This window comes from Mustela lutreola, chromosome 9 (assembly GCF_030435805.1).
Source record: "Mustela lutreola isolate mMusLut2 chromosome 9, mMusLut2.pri, whole genome shotgun sequence".
NCBI classification, from domain to species: Eukaryota; Metazoa; Chordata; class Mammalia; order Carnivora; family Mustelidae; genus Mustela; species Mustela lutreola.
The window spans coordinates 124,463,359-124,487,150 of NC_081298.1; the positions used below are offsets into that span (position 1 = coordinate 124,463,359).

Consider the following 23,792-nt stretch of genomic DNA (forward strand, 5'->3'; position numbering starts at 1 on the left):
GCTCCTTATGGTCTTGGAATTCCCTGGACTGACCAGGAAAGCATCCATCCGTACACAAACCCCTGTGGCTGTTGGGAAGGTTCAGAGTTGCTGGGAATACAGGTCACCCCCGAGTCGCGTTTCCCTGGCCACTCTGCAGCCCCCCGCTTCCCTCGGAAGCGCGCCCGAGGCTACTGGGGCTCTGTGTGTCTGCACAGCTGGCGATGAAGTGCATGAGGCCGGAAGACGTGTCAGTGCTGTACATCACCCAGGCTCAGGAGATGGAGAAGCAGGGCAAGTACCGGGAGGCGGAAAGGTGAGCCGCAGCCCCAGAAGAGGCATGCAGGGAGAGGGGTGCGTCTGAGGATGCGCGCCATCTGCCTAGAGGGCAGTGATGCGGGAATCTGGGTCAAGGAGGCCCCAGGTGTCTCTCCCCTCCCCAGGCTCTACGTGACAGTGGAAGAGCCTGATCTTGCCATCACCATGTTCAAAAAGCACAAGCTATATGATGATATGATCCGCCTGGTAGGGAAGCACCACCCAGATCTCCTCAGTGACACACACCTACACCTGGGCAAGGTGAGCCCTTCTCCGGTCTCGGCCATCTCTTCCCCGAACAGGCCCCACGTCCCCCTCGCCCCATCCTGACCCTCCTTTCGCCAGGAGCTGGAGGCTGAAGGCCGACTGCAGGAGGCCGAGTATCACTACCTCGAGGCTCAGGAGTGGAAGGCAACAGTGAACATGTACCGGTCCAATGGGCTTTGGGAGGAGGCCTACCGGGTAAGGAGTCCAGGTCACTCTGGGGACACGCCCGTCCCTCTTCCCCACTCTCAAGTGACACATTCTGAACTGGTCGTGGGTCTCTTTGGAAAACACCCATACCGACAGGCAAAATTTCACATGCGGTAGGAGGGATCTGTGGACTACCTGAAGTCCATCCTTGGACCTGAGCAGGCTAACAGACCCCAAAACTGAGCCCTCTCCCTGTTCTAGTAGAAAGACCTGACCTTTGTCAAAGCTGCAGTCCGGTCAGAGAGGGGAAGGGAGCAGCCCTGTGGCCCTGCGTGGGAGGATTGCCAAATGGCTTTGCTTCACAGGTGGCCAAGGCTCACGGAGGAGCTGATGCCCACAAGCACGTGGCCTATCTGTGGGCAAAGAGCCTGGGAGGAGCATCCTCAGTGAGACTGCTCACTAAGCTCGGACTCCTGGAAGCTGCCGTGGACCACGCCGCTGACAACTGGTGAGGCCCCACGGCTTCTCTCCCCTGGACCCTTTCGAGACAGAGCCTCTACATAGACAAGGAAAACGGCTGTATAGCCGAGAAGTGTTTCTGAAAACGGAGGCAGGAGTGAAGAAATCCTTGGAAGAACGTGATGGAGAGGCAAGGAGTGAATCAGTAGCTCTGCCCCTGTTCCCCGGGGGCTCAGAACAGTGTTTAGCTGTTCTAAGAAGATGGAAAGTGATCAGCTTTTCTCCTTCTTTTTCAAAAAGACCTTTTTAAGTAATTACTATAGCCAGTGTGGGGCTTGAACTCAACCTGAGATCAAGGGTCCCTCATTCTACAGGCTGAGCCAGGCAGGTGCCCCAGAGAGAAGAGCTTTTAAAGCAAAGGTGCACTAAGCCAGTAATTGACTTCTGAGTAACAGAAGTGGGCTTCTGTTAAATGCAAAAAGAGCTTTTCTTAAGCAGATGTTACAAAGACCAGTAATAATCCTGCATGGAGTCAGATGGCTGAGGGTAGTCAATGTTTTAGAGAGACAGTTTTTCTGCTAGTATAAATGTGGCTCAGGAGGAAGTGGTGGAGAACCCGGAGCCCTCGCTCCCGAGGCAGAGTAGTGCTGGGAGGCTCACTGCGGTCCCCTGCCTCGCGCCCATCCCATTCCTTTATGCCCACTGGTCGCAGGAAGCACAGGCTTTTCCAAGTGTCCCCTGACCCCGTCCTCCTTTACGTGTCTGTGTGCTTCTGTGTCACTTCACATGGGTTGTCTTCTCAGTCTGTCCTTTCCCTCCCCTGGCCCCGTCTCTACCCTATTTGTATTCTCTTGCCCTGCTCCGCCTCTTATAAAATGAAAGTACTGAGTAGGCAGACCTTACCTACACCTTCCATTTCAGCTCATTTGAATTTGCTTTTGAACTCTCCCGGCTGGCCCTCAAGCACAAAACCCCTGAAATTCATCTCCGATATGCTATGTACCTGGAGGATGAGGTATGGATGTGCTCCTTCTCCCTTACTTTTGACCTTGATCTTCTCCTGTCTCCCGGCTGCCATGATGGCAATCTGCTTCTGATCGTGTGCGGCTGCCCTTCTGTCCCTACAGGGTAAATTTGAAGAGGCCGAAGCTGAATTCATCAGGGCTGGTAAGCCCAAGGAAGCAGTCCTCATGTGAGTTACCCGTCAATTCCTTACACCCGTCCTCCCAACCGCAGCCCCAGGACCTGGCATTGCCACCTTCACCTGAACCTAGTACCAATAAATCTTCTACCCCCTCTGATATGGCTGCTTGTCTCCCACTACTGAGGCCTCAGTGCTGTGTTGAGCCTCCCCTGTGTCCTCTTCTGGGAGCAGGTTCGTCCATAACCAGGACTGGGAGGCAGCTCAGCGTGTGGCCGAGGCCCACGATCCTGACAGTGTCGCCGAGGTGCTTGTGGGGCAGGCCCGGGGGGCCTTGGAAGAGAAGGACTTTCAGAAAGCAGAAGGGCTGCTGCTTCGGGCCCAGAGACCGGGCCTGGCCCTCAATTATTATAAGGTAGGGCACCGGATTCAGGGCCTTGAGGAGGGGGAGAGAGTGTAAGAACCCACAGAGCACTACACTAACCAATACTACTGAGAAGGATCCAGAGAGTTAGCACTGGAGAGGGGGAAGGAGACAAGGAGGAGAAGAGAGGTGCAAGGACCTAGGGATCCGTGGCCCATAGTATAGAGCACCTGTGTGGCAGTGGGAAGGTGTCACTCCGGCCTCTGCCTTCCTGATACCTGGAAATCTGAGCAGGAGGCTGGATTATGGAGCGACGCCCTGCGGATCTGCAAGGACTATGTTCCGGGCCAGCTGGAGGCTCTGCAGGAAGAGTATGAGCGGGAGGCTACCAAGAAAGGGGCCAGGTATGAGGCCAGGAGGCAGCAAGTGTTGGCAGGGCTGGAGGTTGGGTCACAAGGTGTGCACGGTATAGGCCACGCTGCCCAGCCTGTCCTGGTCACGTGTACTCTCATCTCAGGGGCATGGAGGGGCTCGTGGACCAAGCTCGCCAGTGGGAGCAGGCTGGAGAGTATAGCCGTGCCGTCGACTGCTACCTCAAGGTGCGGGACTCAGGCAGCAGCAGCCTGGTGGAAAAGTGCTGGATGAAGGTGAGGCGGGCTCCACCCTTCCTGGCCGCCCACTTCCCGGACCGCCCTGACAGCCAGCATTCCTCCTCAGACATTGCTTTTTCCTCCTGGGCCTCTCATTTTCGCTCAGGCGGCAGGTACCTGCTGAGTGCTTGCTAGATGCTAGAGCCAGAACTATGAAAACTATAAAAGGGGATCTGAGGCAGAATGCCTAACAGCCTGAAATTGGGGGAAGTTGGACACCACTGTGGCTCAGCTAACTGAGTACCTCGGTGAAGATAAAGGATGTGATTTGAAGTGGAGTTCAGAGGCGGGTGAGGTCTCGACTGGGAGGGAGGCTTTGTGAGGGAGGGCGCAGACCTGGGACCAGAGCTGGAAGGGCAAATCCAGAGGCCGGAGCTGGGGCCAGAAGGAAGCCAGGAAGAAAGCAGTCTCCTCCTCTACATAGAAGCTCCTAAAGAGAAGAATCTAGCCGGTTAAGCCAAGTCAGTAGGTTTCATCAATTCCTAAACATATATATAATCACATTTTATTATCTTAGAAATTGGGTTGCATGTAAAGTTTTATGGTTTTTTTTAAAGATTTTGTTTATTTATTTGACACAGAGAGAGATCACAAGTAGGCAGAGAAGCAGGCAGAGAGAGAAGGGGAAGCAGGCTCCCTGCTGAGTAGAGAGCCTGATGTGGGGCTCCATCTCGGGACCCTGAGATCATGACCCAAGCCAAAGGCAGAGGGTTAACCCAGTGAGCCACCCAGGTGCCCCTGCATTTGAAGTTTTAAATGATGTATCTGGGGTACCTGGGTGACTTGGTGGGTAAAGCATCTGACTCTTAATTTTCAGCTCAGCACATGATCTAGGATTGTGAGATCGAGTTCTGCATTGGGCTCTGCACTGGGTGCGGAATCTGCCTTAGATTCACTCTTCTCCCTCTGCCCCTCCCCACTCATGCTGTCTAAAACAAAAAATAAGTAAATGATGCATCTTTGATTCAGAGAAATATGGTATTAGGAGTTTGAGGGGGATGAGATTGATCAGCTCTCTAAATAAAATGTTGGAGCAGTGATGCCACTGCAGAATTCCCCTCGGGTTTCAGAGGCCTTGGAACTCAAGAGCCCTTAGTAGTTGGGTGGGGGCGGTATAGAAAGGACTGATGGTTATGCAAATTTAATCAGCAAGTGTGTTTGAAGCACCTGCTGTGTTTTACTCTGGAGCATTGTTTTTTGGCATCTGTACAGGACTATACCTTCTATAGATTAGTCAACTTCCCAGATGGGGTGCTTTAAGCTTTGGGATTTGGCAGGTAAAGAAACTAAGGCAAGAATAGGTGCCTGGATGGCTTAGTTATTAAGCCTCTGCCTTCAGCTCAGGTCGTGATCCCAGGGTCTTGGGATCAAGCCCCAAACCTCTGGTTCCCTGCTCAGCAGAAGCCTGCTTATCCCTCTCCCATTCCCCCCTGCCTGTGTTCCCTATCTCGCTGTCTCTCTCTGTCAAACAAATAAATAAACTCTTAAAAAAAAAAAAAAATAGGTGGGGGAGAGACTAGGAAGATTTAGGCAGACTATAGCTAAAATGGGCCATGTATGTGGAAATTAAAATCCAATGAGGATGTCAGGATCACAGTGGAAAGAGTAAACTTATAGATTGCTCAGGTTTGTAGAATTACTGAGTTTTAGGGCTGGAAGGGGTCTCCAAGGTCATCTAGAGCAGCACTGTCCAATAGAAATAGAATGCAAGTCACAAAGTGAAGTCATACAGGTAAGTTTAAAATTTCCTAGTATAGCTGCATTCAAGTAAGTAAAAAGAAACATAAGAAAATAAGAATATTTACCAAATCAAATATAGCTAAACTCATTTTAACATGTAATCAATACTTTGTCGATTTTTTTAAAAGATTTTTATTTGAGTGAGAGAGACAGCGTGTGTGCATGCACTCACAATGGGGAGGGGAAGCACAGAGGAGGTGGGAGAAGCAGACTCCCCGCTGACATGACCTGAGCCGGAGGAAGACAGTTAACTGATCTAGCCACCCAAGTGCCCCTTATTGATTGATTGTATTACTGATACTACTAATTTCTCAACTTACTGAGATACTTTGCATTCCTTCTTTCCTACTAAAACTGTGAAAACCGTGTATATTTATATGCGTGTATATTTAACCGGACAGCGCATGTCAGTTGGGACTTGCTGTGCGTGACTAGTGGCTTCTGTTCTGGATGGTGCAAATCAGACCAGCCGTCACTTACAGAGAAATTGAGGCACAGAAAAGCCCAACACAAATAGTTGCAGAAAGTCTTCTTTCTCTGTACCACACTGCCAAGATTCTGTTTGTGACAAAGAACTTGAGAAGCCAGTTTGTCTGGGAGGGGCAGGATCAAATGCAGTGACCTCAGACAGCAGAGAGTGTCTGACAGATGGGTCCACTGGTGGTCATTTCAAGGCTATGAGGAACCATGAGGCAGGTCTTGCCCAGGAGAGTAGAAGGTGCAGGAGAGAAGGTTGGCAAGTGAAGGGAAAAAGACCAGGCTGAGGACACGCAGTGGTATTTTGTCTCTCCTACCCATTGTCATCTTCTCTTCCACCTCTCAGGCAGCTGAACTCGCCATCAAATTTCTGCCTCCCCAACGCAGTCTGGAAGTAGTTCGGGTTGTGGGACCCCAGCTGATTGGAACTGGAAAGCACAGTGCGGTAAGTAGCGTGCTGGGACTGAAAAGAAAAAGATTCCCCGGAGAGGGGTGGAATGGTGTCATCTACATGAAAGGCATGTGAGGTCGGCCTCCTGGCAGGTGTGACCTGCAGTTAGTTCTGTGGAAACAGGGGAGATGGTCTCCAGGCTCTTATTTCCTACCGTGCAGGCTGCAGAGCTCTATCTGAACCTGGACCTAGTCAAGGAAGCGATCGATGCCTTCATTGAGGGCGAGGAGTGGAACAAGGCTAAGCGTGTGGCCAAGGAGTTAGATCCCCGGTAAGCTGCTGACCCCTTCTCTCCAGCAAATTCTCTTCGTTTTGTAAAGAGGAGGAGGAAGTTCTCATGGGAAGGGTGTGCGTGCTGGGACCGTGTGGCGCTAGATCCCTGCACATCTTCACAGGTATGAAGACTACGTGGACCAGCATTACAAGGAGTTCCTCAAGAACAAGGGCAAAGTGGACTCGGTGAGACTTGCAGAGAGTTATCAAGAGGCATCAAGAGGCGGAACGTATGAGGGCTCAAGGGACTTTCTTCCTCCTCTCCCTGCTCATGCCCTCTCTGTCCTCTTAACTCTGTCTTTTTTCCACTGCTCCACAGCTGGTGGGTGTGGATGTGGTGGCTGCTCTGGACCTGTATGTGGAGCAGGGCCAGTGGGACAAGTGCATTGAAACGGCTACCAAGCAGGTACTGCTCTCCTCCTCCCCTCCCTAGCTCTTCCAGACATTACCCCTTGGCTCTCCTTGCCCCAGAGCTGTATCTCTTACTTCCTCCAAAGCCCAACCCCAGAGATCCCTAACCAGCATCAGAGAGTCCGTCTTCCACCCTTTTGAAACTGGAGTCAGAGGCCTAGCTGGGCCTGACTTGCATAGGCCTTTGCCTCCAAAACAAATCCATGGCCTCAGGTTACCACCCCACGCTCACTGCCTGGTCTTATTGATGGCCAACCTCCTTCATGCTTTTCCTCCATCTCTGGGACAGAACTATAAGATTCTGCACAAATATGTGGCTTTGTATGCGACTCACCTGATCCGAGAGGGTGGCTATAGCCAGGCACTGGCCCTGTACGTGCAGCATGGAGCCCCTGCAAACCCACAGGTACCAGCCTGCTCCTTGGAGTGATGGTCTCCCCAAGGAAATTCTTACGTCTCCTCAAAACCCACCCATCCCCTCAGGAACTGTCTTCTCAAAGGATTCTTTTAGAGAGCATCCTGCCCAGAGACCCACACCAGCCTCTTCTGAAATGTACAGCCTCTCAAGGCTTACCATTTGAGGAAACATTCAGCAACCTCCCCATGCTCTTAGCTAATACAGGGAATGGCCTTTCAGAGATGAATCTTAGTAAGATGAATCTTAGGCCCTAGAGGTGTGTGCACCTCTAGGGCCTTACTAACCTCCCTCAGAGACCAATCGCTGCTCTCCTCTCTGAGCACCCCATCTCCCTGGAATATCAGCCCATTAACATTGGGACTGTCCACACGCAGACCACCAGTTGTAAGAAAGTTATTTTCTTACTTTTGTCTTCCAAAAAAGGATCAACACTTTCTCCATCAGTGTCCCCTAGCTCCTCCACATGCACACTGGCAGCCCGTTTCCTCTTTGGCCCCCTTTGCACTTTCTCTTCTAGTTACCCCTTCTCACTCAGCTCTCCTTTCGCCACCACCCCTAGAACTTCAACATCTACAAAAGGATCTTCGCGGACATGGTGAGCTCCCCTGGGACCAACAGTGCTGAGGCCTATCACAACTGGGCTGATCTTCGGGACGTGCTCTTTAACTTGGTGAGGAAGTCGGCTCTGTGACAGAGTGACAAGGCTACCCTACTTCTTTGTCCTCGTCTCTTCTTTGAGGCACATAAATATTTACCTTCAGATGGGCTGCACTTTTGTCCATGTCCATGGCCATGAGCTCTCTGGCCCTCCTCCAACCCCTGACCCGGGCTGCGCTCTCCTCCTGCTCTAGTGTGAAAACCTGGTGAAGTCTAGTGAGGCAAACTCTCTAGCCCATGAGGAGTTCGAGACGATGCTGCTGATTGCGCATTACTATGCCACTCGCTCGGCCGCCCAGAGTGTCAAACAGCTGGTGAGATGGCGGGGAGGGGCACTCAGTCTTAAGAGAAGCATCTTCCAATGCATGAAGTTGAATAAATTCAAGTTCTGGATTCTCAAGCTTGGTCCACTTCTCTCGTAGCTTCTCTTCCATTTAGACAAATCTACCTCTCACTGAGGTGGCTTTCTTCCTGGACTCCTCCACGGCTTTCTTAGGACTCTGACCACATAGTTCCATCCTCATTATACTTAAACATCCAAATCCCACAATTTCTGCATTGATCTCTTAAGATATACACATCCTTTTGGCTTGTGATCACGTATTGTAAATTTGCTATGCGTACTTGAATAACAGAAATAGAAAAAGAAAAAGATCCAGAACTGCTTGAGAGTAATTTAGTATGTATTACTGGTTTTCTGGTTCTGTGGCTGCCTTAGCCATAAGGTTACTGGGCTGGTAGCTCAGTCGCTATGTGCCAGGATCATAATGCTTTGATTTTAATCTGTAGGAAACTGTGGCTGCCAGGCTTTCTGTTTCACTCTTACGCCACACCCAGCTCCTACCTGCAGATAAGGCCTTCTATGAAGCAGGCATTGCGGCCAAGGTGAGCTGGGTCGAGGAAGGGTGTGGCAGAGGAGACAGGGAAATCAAAAGTTGGAAGGTAGAATGCCTGGTCTATTCAGGCAGAGCAAAGCAGAGTGTGGGGCTGATGTTATGGAGGATACCGTGTTCTTGTGTCTTCCTGGATTCCTCCTCCTCCCTGGAAGAGCAGCATCCAAGCCCAGCTGCTCACTCCCACTTGCAACTTTTCTCTGTTGCAGGCAGTTGGCTGGGAGAACATGGCATTCATCTTCCTCAACCGCTTTTTGGATCTGACCGATGTGAGTAAAGAAGCTGTGCCCAGAGGGCAGGAGGTTTCACCTGTCATGGAAATGTGTCTATCTCATGGCTGCCCACTCTGCCGCAGGCAATTGAAGAAGGAACGCTGGATGCCCTTGACCACTCTGACTTTCAGGATACAGACATTCCCTTTGAGGTGCCACTCCCAGCCAAGCAGCACGTACCGGTAAGAGCATGAGACTGGAGACTGGGGAAGTCCTCACCAGCATGAGGGTGTTTTGAAGGGAGGACACTTTATCCCTTTATGTTGGTCCTCCTAACCTTTGTAATGGGCATCAGCTGGCAACGTCTGTGGAAGGGCCTCAACCCTCACTATTCCTTCGGTGAAAGTAGAAGCAGAGAAAAAAGAAAAGGTGGTGACGAGGAACCCCATCCAAGGAGGATCACATATGGGGAAAAGATGGTGCACAGGATGACAGTTTAGTAAGACTCCCAACTCCCCACCTTCCACTTGCCCTGTCCTGCGTGAAGATGCTGCTTCTTTGTCCTTTCCAGGAGGCTCAGAGGGAAGAGGTTCGAGACTGGGTACTCACAGTCTCAATGGACCAGAGGCTGGAGCAGGTTCTGCCTCGGGATGAACGTGGTGTGTACGAAGCTTCCTTGGTGGCAGCGAGCACTGGCGTTCGGGCACTACCCTGCCTCATTACAGGTACACAGTCCTACACCTGTCCACGTTCCATGGTGGGCGGAAAGGAGCAGGCTCAAGAGAGTATTTACTCTGAAATTGCTCTTGGTTTTCCCTCTCAAATGCCAATTTGTTTTTTTCTTCTCCCAAAGGATACCCCATTCTGAGGAACAAAATTGAGTTTAAGCGGCCAGGGAAGGCAGCTAACAAGGACAATTGGAATAAGTTTCTTATGGCTATCAAGGTTAGAGAGGGAGATTTGGAGGGTGCGGGTGGGGAGAGCAGCACTGAAAAGTGAGAAACCGCTAGAAGGGTGGGTGGGAATGTTAGGAAGGCAGGAGCAGGCCCTGGACTCTGCTCTCCTTACTGAGATGGGGTTGATTTTCTTTAGAGAAGGAGCGCTTTTCCTTAGCACTAATGAGTTCCTCTCTTGTTCTACTGTTCGTCTACAGACTTCCCACAGTCCAGTGTGCCAGGATGTGCTGAAATTCATTAGTCAGTGGTGTGGAGGGCTACCCAGCACCAGTTTTTCCTTTCAGTAACCAGTAGGCCTCAGGGAAGAGTTATTGGATTCTCTCCCTCATTAAAGTCTTGTAGGTAATGGAGATCACTGTGTTCTTTGATCAGAGTCATCCCCAACGTCAGCTTCGTGTCCTTCCCCCCTCAAAGGAAATCATCATCAAGTTTTAGTACTTTTATTACAACTGTTTACATCATCTTGGGGTTTATGTCACCATTATGAACTGAGCCTCCGGATCAGCACCTGCTCCATAGAAGGGAGAACCTGAATCAGAGCAGAGGGCAGGCAGCACAGCAAAGGACTTGACCCAGTTCTAAGAGTGGTTCCCTGCCTCCCCCCTTTCCTAGGCCCCAATTCTCATGGATTACCTGTCCTCAGCCCAGCTTTTCTGTGATGCCTGCATTTCTTGATTTTGATCCAGTAGCTGCTCATTTTCCTGTCTTTGACACTTGGGAAGTTCAAGCTCTGTCAGTGCCTCTAGCTGTAGGGGAGGATGGAGTTAGTACTCCTGCCTTGAATTATACTACAGTTCAGCACCTTTAAACACAGCCAGTCCCTGTTGAATGAGCCCTTCCTGTTTATCTTCCTTACCTGCTCCTGAAGCCCTTCCTTCCTGCAGGGCCCAACCCCACGTAGGGTGAGGGCAGCCACACAGCAGTAACCAGATAGGGCCGCCTCTGCTGCAGACATGAGCAAAGAAGGGATCCAGAGAGCCAAGGCTGTATCCTAAAAGGTGACGAGGGAAGGTGGGGGACTGAGAGGGAGCAGGACAGAAGTGGCAGGTAGGGGTGGTTTAAAGGGCAGGGCTAAGGCCCTGTAGACTGCAAAAAGGCCAAGAAGAGCATGCACTCACATAGATTCTTGTGGGGTCAAACGGGCAGTCAGACTGTCCAGGCCCCTGGTCCACCGGTAGCAAAGGATCCAGCAGTCCTGGATGGCAATCAGCAATGAGACGACGCCCACCATTGGCCACAGTGAGTGACACAGCAAGGAGGAGGCCCAGGGAGCAGGCCGCAGACAAGAGCAGGTTTCCTAGAGCTACTGCCAGGAGGGCCCAGTGCTGGCAAGGGCAGAAGATCAGAGTGAGCAGATGCTCGCAAGCCTGCCTGACACTCCCACTGATAAGACACCTTGCTGTCTCTGAGGTTCCTCCTCCCACTTAAAGACGAAGCCATCAGGTCGTCATTTCCCTGATTCCAGGCCCCATTAAAGCTCCAGAAATCCCCTCTCACCATTAAAGCTCCAGAAATCCCCTCTCACCAGTGGTGGGCGCAGAAGGTTCCTGGATGCCAAGAGGGCCACAAGTCCCACGGAAACACTCTGGAAGACACAAAGCCTGAAGCCCGCGCTGCTCTACGCTCCGCCTCCCCTCCCCCACGCCCGTGGACCCGCCCCGCCCCGCGCTCACCAGCAGCCCGGAGCCCACGGAGATGACATTGGCCGTGGTGTACTCCGGGGTGACGGCGCCGCGGGGATTGGCCACGTGTCGCAGGACTGTGCCGTGCAGCACGGCCCCCAGGAGCAGGTTCACGTGGCCCACCAGGATCAGCGCGAGGCCCACGCGCATAAGCCTCCGGGGACCGCGGGCCGCGTCTGCAAAGCACGGGGGGGAGGGGCAGGCCTGAGCTGGGAAAGGAACCGGCGGACGCAGGGGCCAGGGGCCCGAGCCCGGGGCCGGAAATTACCGAATTCGTAGAGGCGGCAGCACCTCATCGCGGCCGTCCGCGCCCCGCCGCAGGGCAGCTCTACCTGGCTCCGGCCCCGCCCTCGCCCGCCCCGCCCCCGCCCTCGCCCGCCCCGCCCCCTCGCCACCTGAAGGCCCCACCCCGAGCACCCACCCCCCCGCCCCCTGCCTGGGAATGCGCGCGCGCGCACGCACACACACACCACGCTCTTAGCAAAAAGTAGACTTTTATTACAGCAGCAACTGAGGCGAATCGAATGGCCCCCCAGGGCCACCACTGCAGCACCACCCTTCTCTCCCGCCCCGTCCGCCCCAGCGGGATTGTAGAATTCAGCTCCCCCAGTGCCCGTGGGCCTCCTTTCCACACAGGCTGGGCGGGAGCCGCCAGATCAGCTACTAGCCCCCAACTAGAAGGCGGCTGCTGAGAAGGCCCAGGCCCACGTCTGTGCAAAACAAGTAAACAAAGTGCAGAGGGGAGGCAGAGAAGGGGAAGGGGGAGGGTGATGCTCAGAACCAGGGAGCCCCAAAGCCCTCCTGAATAATAAAGGAGAGAAGGGGCTTCACAGGGTAATACTGACTGGGGGGAGGGGGCAGGAAGGCTGCTGCCATCTAGTGACGGCCACAGCTCTGATTAGGGGCCTGGCCCGAGGGAGCTCTAAGAGGAGACGGTGACAGCGGCTGAGTTGAGGGTGCTGTTCCTGGCAAAATTGAACTTGTTCAGGGTCTCCTCTAGCAGAGAAGTCAGTCGGCTCTGGTCAGCCTGGGGGAGAAGAGCTGGGTGAGACAGGGCAAGAGGAGAATGGAGTTGCCAGGGCAGCCGGAGGCGGAAAGCTCACCTCGCTAATGAAGCCCAGCTGCACCAGCTCCGCTGCCAACTCGGGGATGTTCTCATCTGACAGAGCAAAGGGAGAGGGTGAGCACAATGTGGGAGCAGTGGGCGCCCAGCCCTAGTCGGGTCAGCCTGGCTGGGAAAGAACGACACAAGCAGAACTGTCGCGTCCACCCTCCCGGTTTTAGGAGCTAAGATATCTGTTCTGTGTGCCTCAGAATGTATTGCTGCCTTGTAACCTTCCTCCCCGCCCCTAAGAATGTCCCTCACAGATAAGACTTAAGAGACTCTCATCCTCTGAGGGAAAGGAGAGACTCACTTGGCATTAGATCACAGCTCAGGTGCCGGTTGAGTTTGTCCTCCAGCTTCAGAAGAAGCGTCAGCTGGAGAAGAGGACAGTCAAAAGATGAGGCTCCTCTTTCCCACTCTCCCCCCCCTTTCTCCTGGCCACCCAGCCCTCTGCAGCCCTGGCCCCCAGCCTTACATGGTGTTTGACACCCTCCTCCACTGACTCGATGTTGCACTGCATTAGCACCACCTACGGAGAGGACACGCATAGGGTCAGCACAGTAGTATCACCAGGCAAAAAAAAAAAAAGCCCCGAACAGCTAGAAGACTTTCCAGCCCACAGGACAAGCTTGCTAGAAACCAGAAACACACTCTTTTTCCTATAGGACAAAGCCTCACTTGATGTGTCCTCTTCTCCCTTCCACCATGACCATAGAGACCTCCATATCCACAGAGCCCACCTTGCGGGTCTCCACCTCAGCTGGTTCAGGTGTTGGAGTCTTGACAGACGGGGGCACGACAGGTGATGTCACCTCCTCCTGCTGTGGCTGCTGGGGCCGAGGTAGCCCAAAGGCTGTCAAGGGGTAGATCCCATTCCTAGAGTGAGATCAAACAGGTCACATGGGTTCCGTGAATGCCTCAAGACACCCACCCTGCTTCCTAAAGCAAGCCTTTCCTCTCACCCTTCTCTCACCTGACATCTTCAAGGAATTTATCCAATTCCAGAGCTGGTGACTGAGAGTACCTGCAGAAGAAAAGAGAGAAAACACGTGAAAGGAAGGAAATAAGCAAAACAGCAGGTTCGACAATTCCCAAAGAATTAACAGTTGACAGAACCCTCAGTGAGAGTGACAAATCTGTCCCTTTCAGACCCTCTCGGAAAGTTGGTTACTCACAAAGTCTGAACTGGTTCTCTTCCTGGTCCCGCAGGGATTTCAGCCAGTACAGCACTGGTATCCATGTTTTTGGTGATCTCCTCCAGAGCATTCTCTGGGATCATGTCTGGAGGACATGATGAAATGGAAAGGATAGATTAATATCAGGGAAGACCCAGGGGTCCTGGGGGGAGTAAAGAATTCCTTTGGAAGTGGAAAAGGAAAGAGGGCATTGCTAGCGATACTTGTTAATGCTCCGACAGGAAGAAAATTCTTAGCAGGGCCAAAGGGACTCACGTTGGTGTCCCACAATGCAGTGGGCAGCAAGGAGTTTGAGCGAGGGCACTTCAAACAGTGCTGGGTGGAACAGAAGTTCTCTGGCTGTTGGTCTGCGAGCAGGCTCAGAATGCAGGCACTTTTGAATGAACTCCTAGAAAAGGGAAAAGAGGAAGTAGAGTAGGCAGCTGGCAACCAGGCCACTGTGTTCATCACGATACTTCGTCATTCATTACACTTAGCACAGGCTTTGTACATACTAGACAGTCAGCACTGGTTGAGGGAATAACTGTTACTCCTCCTGAAACGGCTTTGAAGATTCTAAGGTATTAACATGAAAGGTATTGTTCAGAGTTTTTATGGTTTTACTTGTTTTTCTACTCTCCAACCACCAGCTTTCTCTCTCTCTTTTTTTTTTTTACTATTCAAACTTCCAGATTTTTTTTCTGATTTTCTACTTCTATGCTTTAACAGACCACTCACTGCCTCCCTTCCTCTCCGTCTCTCATCAAAATTACCTTCTCTGTTCCCAAATCTATCTGTTGTGGTCAATAGTATTCACCATCTTTTTCTTTTCCAAGCCAACTACCACAATTTCCTTTTTCTCTTACAATCATTTATTTAAGTTCACTGATTTTCCCCAAGCTTCCTCTACATACACACACAACCTCATTTCCCACCTCCCATAGATCATCCCAAATAATTAACCTGCTTTTCTTTTCCTCCTTATAAACTTAAAAGCCAAGAAGGTCATATACCTAATCTGTCACTTGAATACCCCAACCTAAAGCTGAATTAGAAATTTACTCCACACTAGCCTCAGGACTTCCCCCTAGTCTCCCTGTCACACCATCTAATGAGTCACAAACTATCCTTGTTTGGACCTTCCTCTCCAGCCTCTTACTATAGTCGATCTACTGATTCATAACCTTATACCCTTTAAATCTTAGCTCATTATTTCAGAGCACTTTCCCTACCTAAAACTATATAAATATAGAAGCCCACGTGACAAATTTAATTCAAACTGATCAATTTGCTTAAAAATATCAAGATGGCTGTCGGAGAGCATATACCAATTGCCTGAAGTAACCACTAGTTTACCTCCAGGCAGACACAACTAAATCAATACACAACCTTTATCCCCAATACTACCCATCTTAAGCCCTTAACCAGTGTGTGTATATACAAAAAACAAGGTAAGTACCACCTAGGGAAATATTCAAATAGCCACTACTTTTGCTTATCCTTGCTACTTTCTGTTTTCTTGCTCTTAGAAGAGAGTATATTCCCAGTAAGTAAAAAGGAAGAAAAACCTAAAGACATTTCAAAGTCTGTTGAGAAGGGATCCAGAAGGTTCTTACTCTCTGTAATGGGTCTTCTAGAAGCTGAATGGCACTGCTGATAGCTTCCTGTGGCACATATGAGGACTCTCCATTGCCCTGAATCTCCAGCACTGCCATCTGCAGGGAGGGGGAATAGAAAAGCCCAGTAGAAACTTCAGAACTTCAGTGCTCCAGAATCACCCTCTCAAGACCTTACTTGTCCTCCCTCCATTTCCCCTTCCATCTTCTAACTTGACCCCTTTCCATCACCACTGCCTGTGGTTTCCTCACCTCCAGTGCACACATGCCAAAGGAGTAGATGTCCACTGCTGTTGTCACATTAGTGACTTCTAGGGAAAACAGAGAAGCCTTTGTTTAATCAGAGGATGGAAGCAAGGGGTGGCAGAAATGCCTTTTAAAAACTTTTTGTAAGCCAGCAGAGAACTACAAGTTTCAGTTCTATTACCTCTGGGCCTCAGGTTATAAGGTAGAAACCTGGGGAACAGGGAGAGGGGAGCGAAAGTGGTGCCTCACCTCCATACTCTGGTGCAAAGAAGTGTAGATTCTTCTGCTCTTCCCGACAAGTCTTCACATGATTGTTGATAGTGTCAGGAGCCACTGGGAGTAGGGGAGATACCCACAATCTGACCACCACCAACAAAGCACAGTCTCACTCCAGAGAGAGGTCCCCAGAAGCCAAATTCTCTCCTGAAGACTCTAACCCTCGAGGCGCAAACCTGTCCTTTTCCCATCTTGAACCACAGACTAAACATGAACACCACCTACTTCCACTTTCTGGGGTCTACCGCTTCTCATTTAAGGACCCTAGGTCAGTAGCAACAAACACTCCACACTAAACTAATAGGCATATAGGGGCCTTGGGCTGGCCAAGAAGCAATGGAGGCTAAGGAAAAACTTTTGCTTGTGATCTGCTCACCTTCCCCCAAGTTCAGGAATATATAATCCCGGTCACATGAAAATGTGTGGTCTAGTTCTTTCAGCCACCCTCAAATAGCATAAAAGCATAGGCAGCCCTTCCTAATCTGGGACACTTAAAGATCCCAGAAACTTGGATGATTAAAAAAAAAAAAGGTAAGAAGAAATAACAATACTACAACCAACTAGACAGCCTCCTTCTTACCCACCTTTACTGACTGAAACTCAAAAACAGCTCAAAGTTGAACCAATACCCTGGAATCAGTCTCACATTTAATCCACCAAAATTGTAGACTCCTGCTCTACTCCCTGTTGTTCAACATCGCAGCCATAGGCCTGAACGAGGAACCAGGGCCGGGCCCAATTTGGACTCACTCAGATCGTAAACAATGACTACAAGTCACAGAGAGTCTGGGAACACAGTATGATTTAGGGAATCATCCTGATGATGAAGGGAAATAAGAATCCAGGACATAAATGGCCAGCCAGGCAGAAACCACAGGAAACAAGCAAGTTATGGAAGGGCAAGCAGGTGGAGGGCTGGTAGGGAGAAGCCAAGCAGGCATAACTAGGCAGGGAGGCAGGGGCACAGGGCTTGCTCCCACGACTGCATGCACTGGGCAGCCGCAAAGGGGAGCAGAGGGGGCACGAACAGAGCCCCACATGGGGCAACAGGGAGCTCTCACCATTAGCAAAAATCCTATGAAAGACTGTTGGGAACAGAGCAGCCCGTAAGCGGGAGGGAGGAAAACAGAGAAAAGTTGTGAGCGATGGAGCAGCCAAGCCCCAGACAAATGGACACACAAACCACACACAGACACGGCACACAGAAATGTTATACACAGCACACAGATACACAGCAAATGAAAGCACTCACAGCAGGCACAGCCTGGAACCTCCTTTGGTAGGGTCTGGCCCCAGGGGCTCAAATCAGACCTTAGACCCATCTCTTTGCCCTTTCCCAACCTCCTATCAAGGTGTCTGGATTAACCCGCTTCCCTCCAAAAAAGGTGTAAGATTAGTCCCTACCCCCTAATTGACTGGCCTCTCCCTATGAATTACCCTAGCAAAGTCCTATCTCTTACCACCAGCCCAACACCTCAGAATTTTGCTCTACTCTCCCCACTCCTTGCATCTTACCCCCGTGGTTCCCAAATTCCCGAGGCTCCCCTGCCCAGAACCTCTCCCTCCCCTCACCAGAGCCAATCTTGATGAGTCCGTTGTGCTGGATGAAGATGGTGTCACAGGTCAGGTTCCCATGGATGATGGGGGGGTCACAGGAGTGCAGGTAGCTGTGGGGGCACTGGGCTGTTAGAGGGGCCACTGGGAAATTAAGGGCAAGGGGAACCCAAGGGTTAAGAGGAGCAAGGGCCTGGTCTCCTGCTGGTCACCACAAAGATAATCCCCACACTCTGAATCTCCATTATGTCTGGTGAGTTAAAGAGCTGGATAAGCACTAGGAGAAAGAGGCGGGAGACAGTATCGTGGTTAGGGCATTAGAATGGACCCTTTACAAGACCATAGGGGCCTAATCTTGACAGTACAGGACTCAAAAAAAGTGGGCAGAGCCAGAAAAAACCAGCAGAGTAGTGCCCTAAAATCTGTTTGGAGGAACTAAATCAGGAAATAGGGGAAAAACACTAACCAGATCCTACTTACCTAAGGGCAGAGAGGATTTGCGTGCACCAGCGCTTCCAAGCCTGGAACAGTTTGATCAAAGGGTCAGCAGTAATCCCCTCTCTTAACCCTCCAACTAGTTTCCCTCCATCCCTTCCTGATTAGCTTCATGATTACTATAATCTTTTTAAAACCCCCATACCAGCCTAAAGCTTTGTCTGTTCTCCCTCCATACCTTTTCATTCATAGTCTTGTGGTTCTTTTTGGTCTTCTTCAGAAACTGCTTAAGACTCCCAGATGACATGTATTCTGTGATAAAAATGACCTGGAGAGGTAAAGCACTCAAATAAGGTCGTAAAGTAGAAATGATCCCCTACCTGATGACATGTACACCAGATACATATTAGACCTGGAAGCCGGTGGTGGTGGTTGTTTTAAGTTTCCCTCCTTTTGTTGTTAGCACCACATCCTCAGATTTAACAGGATGAAAAAAAACTACTCAACTATAAGAGCTATGGAAGTAAGGAAGCCTGGGTGGCTTAGTCTGTGAAGTGTCTGCCTCTGGCTAAGGTCATGATTCCAGGATCCTGGGATCAAGTCCCACATCTGGCTCCTTGCTCAGCGGGGAGCCCGCTTCTCCCTCTGGCTACCACTCCCCCTGCTTGTGTGTTCTCTCTCTCTGACAAAAAAATAAAATCTCAAAAAAAAAAAAAAAGAAAAGAAAAGAAAGAAGGAAGGGAAAAAGAGAAGAGCTGTGGGAAGGAAACAAAAGTTTGCTCATTTCTGCCCCACCCATCACCAGACAAAAGGCACAGGACATAGGCAAAGCCCTGCTCTCATCTCCACAACAGCTGATTCCAGTTTTGTTCCAAAACTACCTTATTTTCACCTCTGAATGTAAAAAGAACAATACATGTAGCTGGTCTTTTTGCGGTAAGCTCAAGAAAAAGTTCTTACCCTGGCCTTGTTCTCTTTAATGTCAGCCCAATACTTGTGAAACTTAACAATGTTGAGATGTTCCAACTGAATCAGATTATCAAACACAGCACGGACTTTTTCCTGAGAGCAGGGGAGAGAGTGGGATTAACAGGGTTCAGAAACCACTACAATTCTGAAAAGCCATTCCTTATCCCTCCTCAGAAATGATCTAACCCCAACATACTCTCCTCCTAATCGGCTTCTCAACGCCAATTCCTCTTTAACACCTGCATTCTTTTTTTAATTTAAATTCAGTTAATTAACATAAATGTATTATTTAAAGGGTACAGGTCTATGATTCATCAGTCTGACAGAACACCTAGCACTCACCACAACACATACCCTCCCCAGTGTCCATCACCCAGCCACCCCATCTCCCACCCACCTCCCTCCAGCAACCCTCAGTTTGTTTCATAAGATTAGGAGTCTCTAATGGCTTGCCTCCCTCTCTGGTTTCGTCTTGTTTCCTAACACCTGCATTCTAACTCCACACAAGCCACATCCTTTCACCACCACCTACCTCCTGCAGCTTGTAGTTCTTGCGTTCAGAGAACTGGACCTCATTCCACACAACCTCTACACCCTCCTCTGTATCCATGGCCAGGTATGCACTATCAATACCTGGTACGTTCCGCTGATTCACCTGAGAAGAAATTCAAATGGAAAGGAATTACTAAAGTAACCTTGTAAGCCCTCCATTTTAATATTCCACATGATCATCCTCTCCTAGGCACTGATCTGTTAAACTCTGGTCTGCCCCTTTCATTCTTTCCTCTTCCACTTCGCGCTTAGAATCCACTCCCCCGGGCGCCTGGGTGGCTCAGTGGGTTAAGCCGCTGCCTTCGGCTCAGGTCATGATCTCAGGGTCCTGGGATCGAGTCCCGCATCGGGCTCTCTGCTCAGCAGGGAGCCTGCTTCCTCCTCTCTCTCTCTCTGCCTGCCTCTCTGCCTACTTGTGATCTCTGTCTGTCAAATAAATAATAAAATCTTTAAAAAAAAAAAAAAAGAATCCACTCCCCCAAGAGTGACACTACCATCACCTTACCTCTTCTCGCCTCTTCTGCCACCGCCCACATGGTGACTCTTCCAAGATCTCAGACTCATCTTCGCTTTCTTCTTCTTCCTCTGGGGAAGCGGCTGAGGTCGTGGAAGTCACAGGAGGTGACACCGATGTGAGGCCAGGAGCTGAGGATGAGGATTCTACCTTTGGGTCTGAGCCGCTACTTACTACTGTCTGGGACTCCCCCTCCGACATGCTGGAACGAACACTCAGGCCTGCATTGGTTGGGGCAAGGATGGAGAAAGAAGAAAGGGTCAGGACAGATCTACAAAGATTTAACTCTGAGGCATCCAGGTGGCTCAGTCAGTTAAACATCCAACTCTTGATCTTGGCTCAGGTCTTGATCTCAGGGTCGTGAATTCAAGCTCCATATTGGGCTTCACGCCTAATCTTAATAATCTCCTCTGGGTTTCAAAAGAAAACAAAACATACACCTCCCTTTAAATCCAAAATCAGGGGCGCCTGGGTGGCTCAGTGGGTTAAAGCCTCTGCCTTCAGCTCAGGTCATGATCCCAGGGTCCTGGGATCGAGCCCTCATCAGGCTCTCTGCTCAGCGGGGAGCCTGCTTCCCTTCCTCTCTCTCTGCCTGCCTCTCTGCCTACTTGTGATCTCTGTCTGTCAAATAAATAAAAAGAATCTTTAAAAAAAAAAATCCAAAATCAAATTAATCCTGTCTGAACACTGAAACATTAACTACTCTCTTAGTCTAGAGAAGGAAACTTATCTTGGTTGAAGACGACCCACCAGGAGTGGCAAATCTAAGATTTATGACAATAAAACCCCCATTAGTAAGGTCCAAATGAACAGCCAAATCAGGGACAGACACCACTCCTTCTCAGCAATACTCACCCAACAGCCTTCCCTTTGAATCCTCACCTGTCTCTATTTCCACTGTGCTCAAGAACTAAGCTCTGTAGGCCTTGTTCAGAACAGATGACTCCAGACCCCAAAAGGTTTCACTGATTCAGCCCTAAGGCTGGACCTGTAACACTCTCAGCGAATTTACCCAGCTGAAACCCTCTGCTAATTTTTCCACTAGAATTTTGGCATTTGCTATCCATCCCTCCTATACGCAGGTCAAGTTTGCCAGTCCAGGCTGAGGCTACCCCTGGCCCAGGTGACTAGCAGTGGTTAGTGACTTCACCCCTGATGACCTCACCTTCCCTGTGATGTGAGTGTGCAAAGGGGTATTGGTTAGCAACATTTTCTTTTTCATTCACTCATTCAACAAATGTTTATTAAGTACTTACTGTAGGCCAAGCACTGGGCTAGGTACTTGAGACACAATAGTGAATATAATAAATGAGGTGCCCACATTCATGGAGCCACAAATTTAAATGGATCTAGGGCTTTCAGCTTCCATTTCATTCCCATGGCTCAAAGCTCCACCCTCTGAGATAACAGATATGACAGAGATATTTCCTCAAGAACAAGTAACTCAAGGGGCACCTGGGTAGCTCAGTTGATTAAGCATCTGTCTTGGCTCAGGCCATGATCCTGGGGTCCTGGGATCAAACCCTGCATCTGGCTCCCTGCTCAGCAAGGAGTCTGCTTCTCCCTCTGCCCCTTTGCCGCCCAGGCGTGCCCACACACACACTGTACTTTTAACAAATAAATGGATAAAATCTTAAAAAAAAAAACCCTAAAAATATTATAAAAGTAAAAGAGTAACTACAGATATAGCAGTTACGAGAAAAAGTACTATATAGTATATTTTTTTCAAGGCACACAGCTACTTGGAAGAAAAACAATTCTCTGAAGATAAATGTCATTAGCTTGTCCAGACAGGCACAGGACAACTGCTGAATGTTATTCCAAATCTCTAAGAACAAAGGCTGTGAAGGAGTTGAAACCTGTGTGTGCTGGGCTCAAAGGAGTGCTCCAGTATGAAAGTGGCATTCTGGGAAAGTAGACTTCCTCCTCTAAATCCGCTCAGAATACAGAAGCCTCTGATCTAAACCAATCTTGAAAAGCCTTCATTTTAGAACTCTTGGATACCCAATCTCCACCCCCAGCCTACACTATGTATAACCCAAATCAGGAGATTCTTAATAGAAGACATTCTAGTAAATACCAGAGAACCACAACGCACTACAGAGAAAATCCAGCAAGATATTTTTTCCCTGTCATTTTCTAGGCCCTGCCCATCAGAGTGTATTCAACCAGCCAAGAAAGCTACTATCTGTATGTCTTAGTAATCTACCCGAAAACGATTTAGAAATCATTTTCCTTTTCCTTCCCTTGAAAAATAAGAAAATGGTAAGAAAGTTCATACGGATTATTTCCTAGAGCAGCTAGATTTATAGACTGTATCTTGAATCTGAACAGCTAAGTAAAGTTTCCAACTAGATTACAATAGGAAATACCAGTGACGCTCTAATACAGGAAGCCAGTTACCAATGGGCTCTAAAGAAACCTCTGAACTCAGGGCACAGACAATTAATCCACAGAACACCACAAAAGAAGCCAAACCTTTACCAGCCACAGACATGTCCTTGGAATGTGCTGGTCTTCTCCCTCCCCAATCTTTCCCCAGCAGGCAAAATGAAGGCACTGCCCAAGATCCCCCAGCACTTCCCTCCTGCTGAAAAAATCTTTGTAACGCTGGGGTTTTCATCTCAGGGTCGTTCAGAGGTGTAAGAGATCACATACGGAAAAGGTCATTTACGCCCCTACAAGGGACTCTCCTCGCCGCCTCCAGCAACCCCGAGAATACTGTGTTCACTTCTGAGCAGTGTAGGTAGATCGTCGCGCAAAGTTTTTCTCGGAGACTTTTATTTATTGGACTGCAGCCCCTCTGCATGTCGACTCCTCAGGAACAGCTCACAGGCCACGGGCCTCTGAGCCACTCTCACCCCGAGCAGACCAAAGGGCCTCCGGGACCCACAGGACCGTCCGCTCAGACGTCAAGCAAGAGCAGGGGACGGCTTCGCGCTCCAACAGGTCGTCCTGCCCGCTGTCTGCAAGGGAGCGCCCGCAGGCCCGGGAGCCAGCGGCCGCCACCTCATCAAAGGCCGGCCCCGCGGCGCCGTCAGGGGCGCAGGCCACGCCCCCGCGCAGTCAGCGCGCCGGCCTCCGCCAGCAGGCGCGGCCCCGACGCTGCGCTTCCGCAGGCCGCGGGGCCCGCCACCACCGCCCCCGCCGCCGGCCCCGCCTCTCGTCAGCCCCAGTTCGACACGAACGCCAGGGCCTCGCGCTCCGCGCCGGCAGAATTCCCCGCCGCCACAGGCCGGGCGGGCCCGGCAGTGACCGTGGGGTCGCGGCCGCCCCTTGGCTCCGGCGGGCCGGGCCTGGGCCGCCGAGCGAGCAGAGCCGCCACCAGACACCCGCCTGCCAGGGTCCCAACGCCCCGGGCCGCGGAGACCGACCCTTCCTTCCCTTCGCCGAGCCCCTTCCTCCCTTCCAGTTCTGTCGGTGCTCACCTCCCGAGTCCGCTCCCCGCAGTCTGCGCTTCAGCTCCAGCTCGGGTTCGGGGCCGCGGACCAGAGAGACTCCCTCACAGCTGCGCTCCGCAGCGCAACCGAACTGCGGGCCCCGCCCTCGCGGCGTCCGGACCAACAGATGGGCGGTGCCGCTGGGCCGTTGGGTTTCCATTGGATAAGGCGGTCAAGATGGGCGGTGCCCCGGGAAGACGGTAGCTTGCCTGCTTAGTCTTCAACCCGGTCTCCTCCCCTTGAGCCTGTCCGGCCGAGACCTCTCCGAGGCTACGGTGTGTTCGTTATCAACTGGGGCTGATCGCTCTGTCCACCCCTCCGTCCAGTCTAGGTGCCCCCGATGATTCTGCTGGGCGAAAGGAAGGCCTTCCCTCTCTTCTTGAAGGCGCCATGACAGTTCTGGTCCGACTAAAAG

At 50.8% G+C, this 23,792-nt stretch overlaps 3 protein-coding genes across 12 annotated transcripts in view; 1 reads left to right on the forward strand and 2 right to left on the reverse strand.

Moving 5' to 3' along the window:
• The window catches only part of IFT172 (intraflagellar transport 172), a 34,033-nt gene extending 23,870 nt beyond the window's left edge, over nt 1-10,163 (forward strand). For 5 of the 6 annotated variants that reach the window (XM_059188765.1, XM_059188766.1, XM_059188770.1 and 2 more), the window contains 22 exons: nt 198-295; nt 423-558; nt 643-759; nt 1,077-1,219; nt 2,092-2,185; nt 2,298-2,362; nt 2,546-2,726; nt 2,970-3,079; nt 3,193-3,322; nt 5,889-5,987; nt 6,155-6,264; nt 6,389-6,452; nt 6,586-6,672; nt 6,967-7,083; nt 7,655-7,765; nt 7,947-8,066; nt 8,542-8,637; nt 8,855-8,914; nt 9,001-9,099; nt 9,429-9,582; nt 9,711-9,802; nt 10,011-10,163. In XM_059188765.1, coding sequence (XP_059044748.1) covers nt 198-295; nt 423-558; nt 643-759; nt 1,077-1,219; nt 2,092-2,185; nt 2,298-2,362; nt 2,546-2,726; nt 2,970-3,079; nt 3,193-3,322; nt 5,889-5,987; nt 6,155-6,264; nt 6,389-6,452; nt 6,586-6,672; nt 6,967-7,083; nt 7,655-7,765; nt 7,947-8,066; nt 8,542-8,637; nt 8,855-8,914; nt 9,001-9,099; nt 9,429-9,582; nt 9,711-9,802; nt 10,011-10,100 — 2,373 coding nt within the window. In that variant the 3' untranslated portion in view covers nt 10,101-10,163. The remainder of the gene's footprint in view (nt 1-197; nt 296-422; nt 559-642; nt 760-1,076; nt 1,220-2,091; nt 2,186-2,297; nt 2,363-2,545; nt 2,727-2,969; nt 3,080-3,192; nt 3,323-5,888; nt 5,988-6,154; nt 6,265-6,388; nt 6,453-6,585; nt 6,673-6,966; nt 7,084-7,654; nt 7,766-7,946; nt 8,067-8,541; nt 8,638-8,854; nt 8,915-9,000; nt 9,100-9,428; nt 9,583-9,710; nt 9,803-10,010) is intronic. The other variant, XM_059188769.1, reaches the window with a different exon arrangement.
• A 74-nt stretch (nt 10,164-10,237) lies between these two features.
• On the reverse strand, nt 10,238-11,859 carry KRTCAP3 (keratinocyte associated protein 3). Of its 2 annotated transcripts, none has more exons than XM_059188786.1 (7): nt 11,764-11,859; nt 11,487-11,671; nt 11,339-11,398; nt 10,932-11,138; nt 10,670-10,804; nt 10,447-10,559; nt 10,238-10,321 (listed from the first exon to the last, which is right to left on the reverse strand). In XM_059188786.1, the coding sequence occupies exons 1-7, from the start codon at nt 11,789-11,791 to the stop codon at nt 10,315-10,317; spliced, it is 735 nt and encodes a 244-aa protein (XP_059044769.1). In that variant the 5' UTR covers nt 11,792-11,859; the 3' UTR covers nt 10,238-10,314. The 2 variants fall into 2 exon arrangements, with proteins under 2 accessions (XP_059044769.1, XP_059044768.1); XM_059188785.1 differs by having other exon boundaries at nt 10,238-10,342.
• A 113-nt stretch (nt 11,860-11,972) lies between these two features.
• NRBP1 (nuclear receptor binding protein 1) lies at nt 11,973-23,517 on the reverse strand. 4 transcript variants are annotated; one of them, XM_059188772.1, is made up of 19 exons: nt 23,366-23,517; nt 19,929-20,158; nt 19,404-19,526; nt 18,863-18,964; nt 18,141-18,230; nt 17,948-17,988; nt 17,486-17,580; nt 16,975-16,998; nt 15,887-15,970; nt 15,644-15,702; nt 15,392-15,490; nt 14,052-14,184; nt 13,776-13,881; nt 13,574-13,624; nt 13,341-13,476; nt 13,076-13,129; nt 12,911-12,974; nt 12,599-12,654; nt 11,973-12,522 (listed from the first exon to the last, which is right to left on the reverse strand). In XM_059188772.1, the coding sequence occupies exons 2-19, from the start codon at nt 20,136-20,138 to the stop codon at nt 12,418-12,420; spliced, it is 1,632 nt and encodes a 543-aa protein (XP_059044755.1). In that variant the 5' UTR covers nt 20,139-20,158; nt 23,366-23,517; the 3' UTR covers nt 11,973-12,417. The 4 variants fall into 4 exon arrangements, 3 of the variants coding, with proteins under 3 accessions (XP_059044755.1, XP_059044756.1, XP_059044758.1); XM_059188773.1 differs by lacking the exon at nt 23,366-23,517 and adding an exon at nt 22,596-22,785; XM_059188775.1 differs by lacking the exon at nt 16,975-16,998.
• Nucleotides 23,518-23,792: the final 275 nt, after the last annotated feature.

What these genes read in the sequence shown, in the direction of transcription:
- KRTCAP3 (XM_059188785.1), bottom strand. Translation starts at nt 11,791, where the DNA reads ATGAGGTGCTGCCGCCTCTACGAATTCG. An exon ending in CCGTGGGCTCCGGGCTGCTG is followed by an intron (nt 11,399 to 11,486) that starts GTGAGCGCGGGG and finishes TGTGTCTTCCAG; the next exon opens with AGTGTTTCCGTGGGACTTGT. An exon ending in AAAAGCTGGGCTGAGGACAG is followed by an intron (nt 10,343 to 10,446) that starts GTAATCCATGAG and finishes GCTCTGATTCAG; the next exon opens with GTTCTCCCTTCTATGGAGCA.
- NRBP1 (XM_059188773.1), bottom strand. Translation starts at nt 22,746, where the DNA reads ATGCAGAGGGGCTGCAGTCCAATAAATAAAAGTCTCCGAGAAAAACTT. An exon ending in GGGCGTAAATGACCTTTTCC is followed by an intron (nt 20,159 to 22,595) that starts GTATGTGATCTC and finishes CAACCAATGCAG; the next exon opens with GCCTGAGTGTTCGTTCCAGC. An exon ending in CAAATCCTCTCTGCCCTTAG is followed by an intron (nt 17,581 to 17,947) that starts GTAAGTAGGATC and finishes GTGCCCCCACAG; the next exon opens with CTACCTGCACTCCTGTGACC.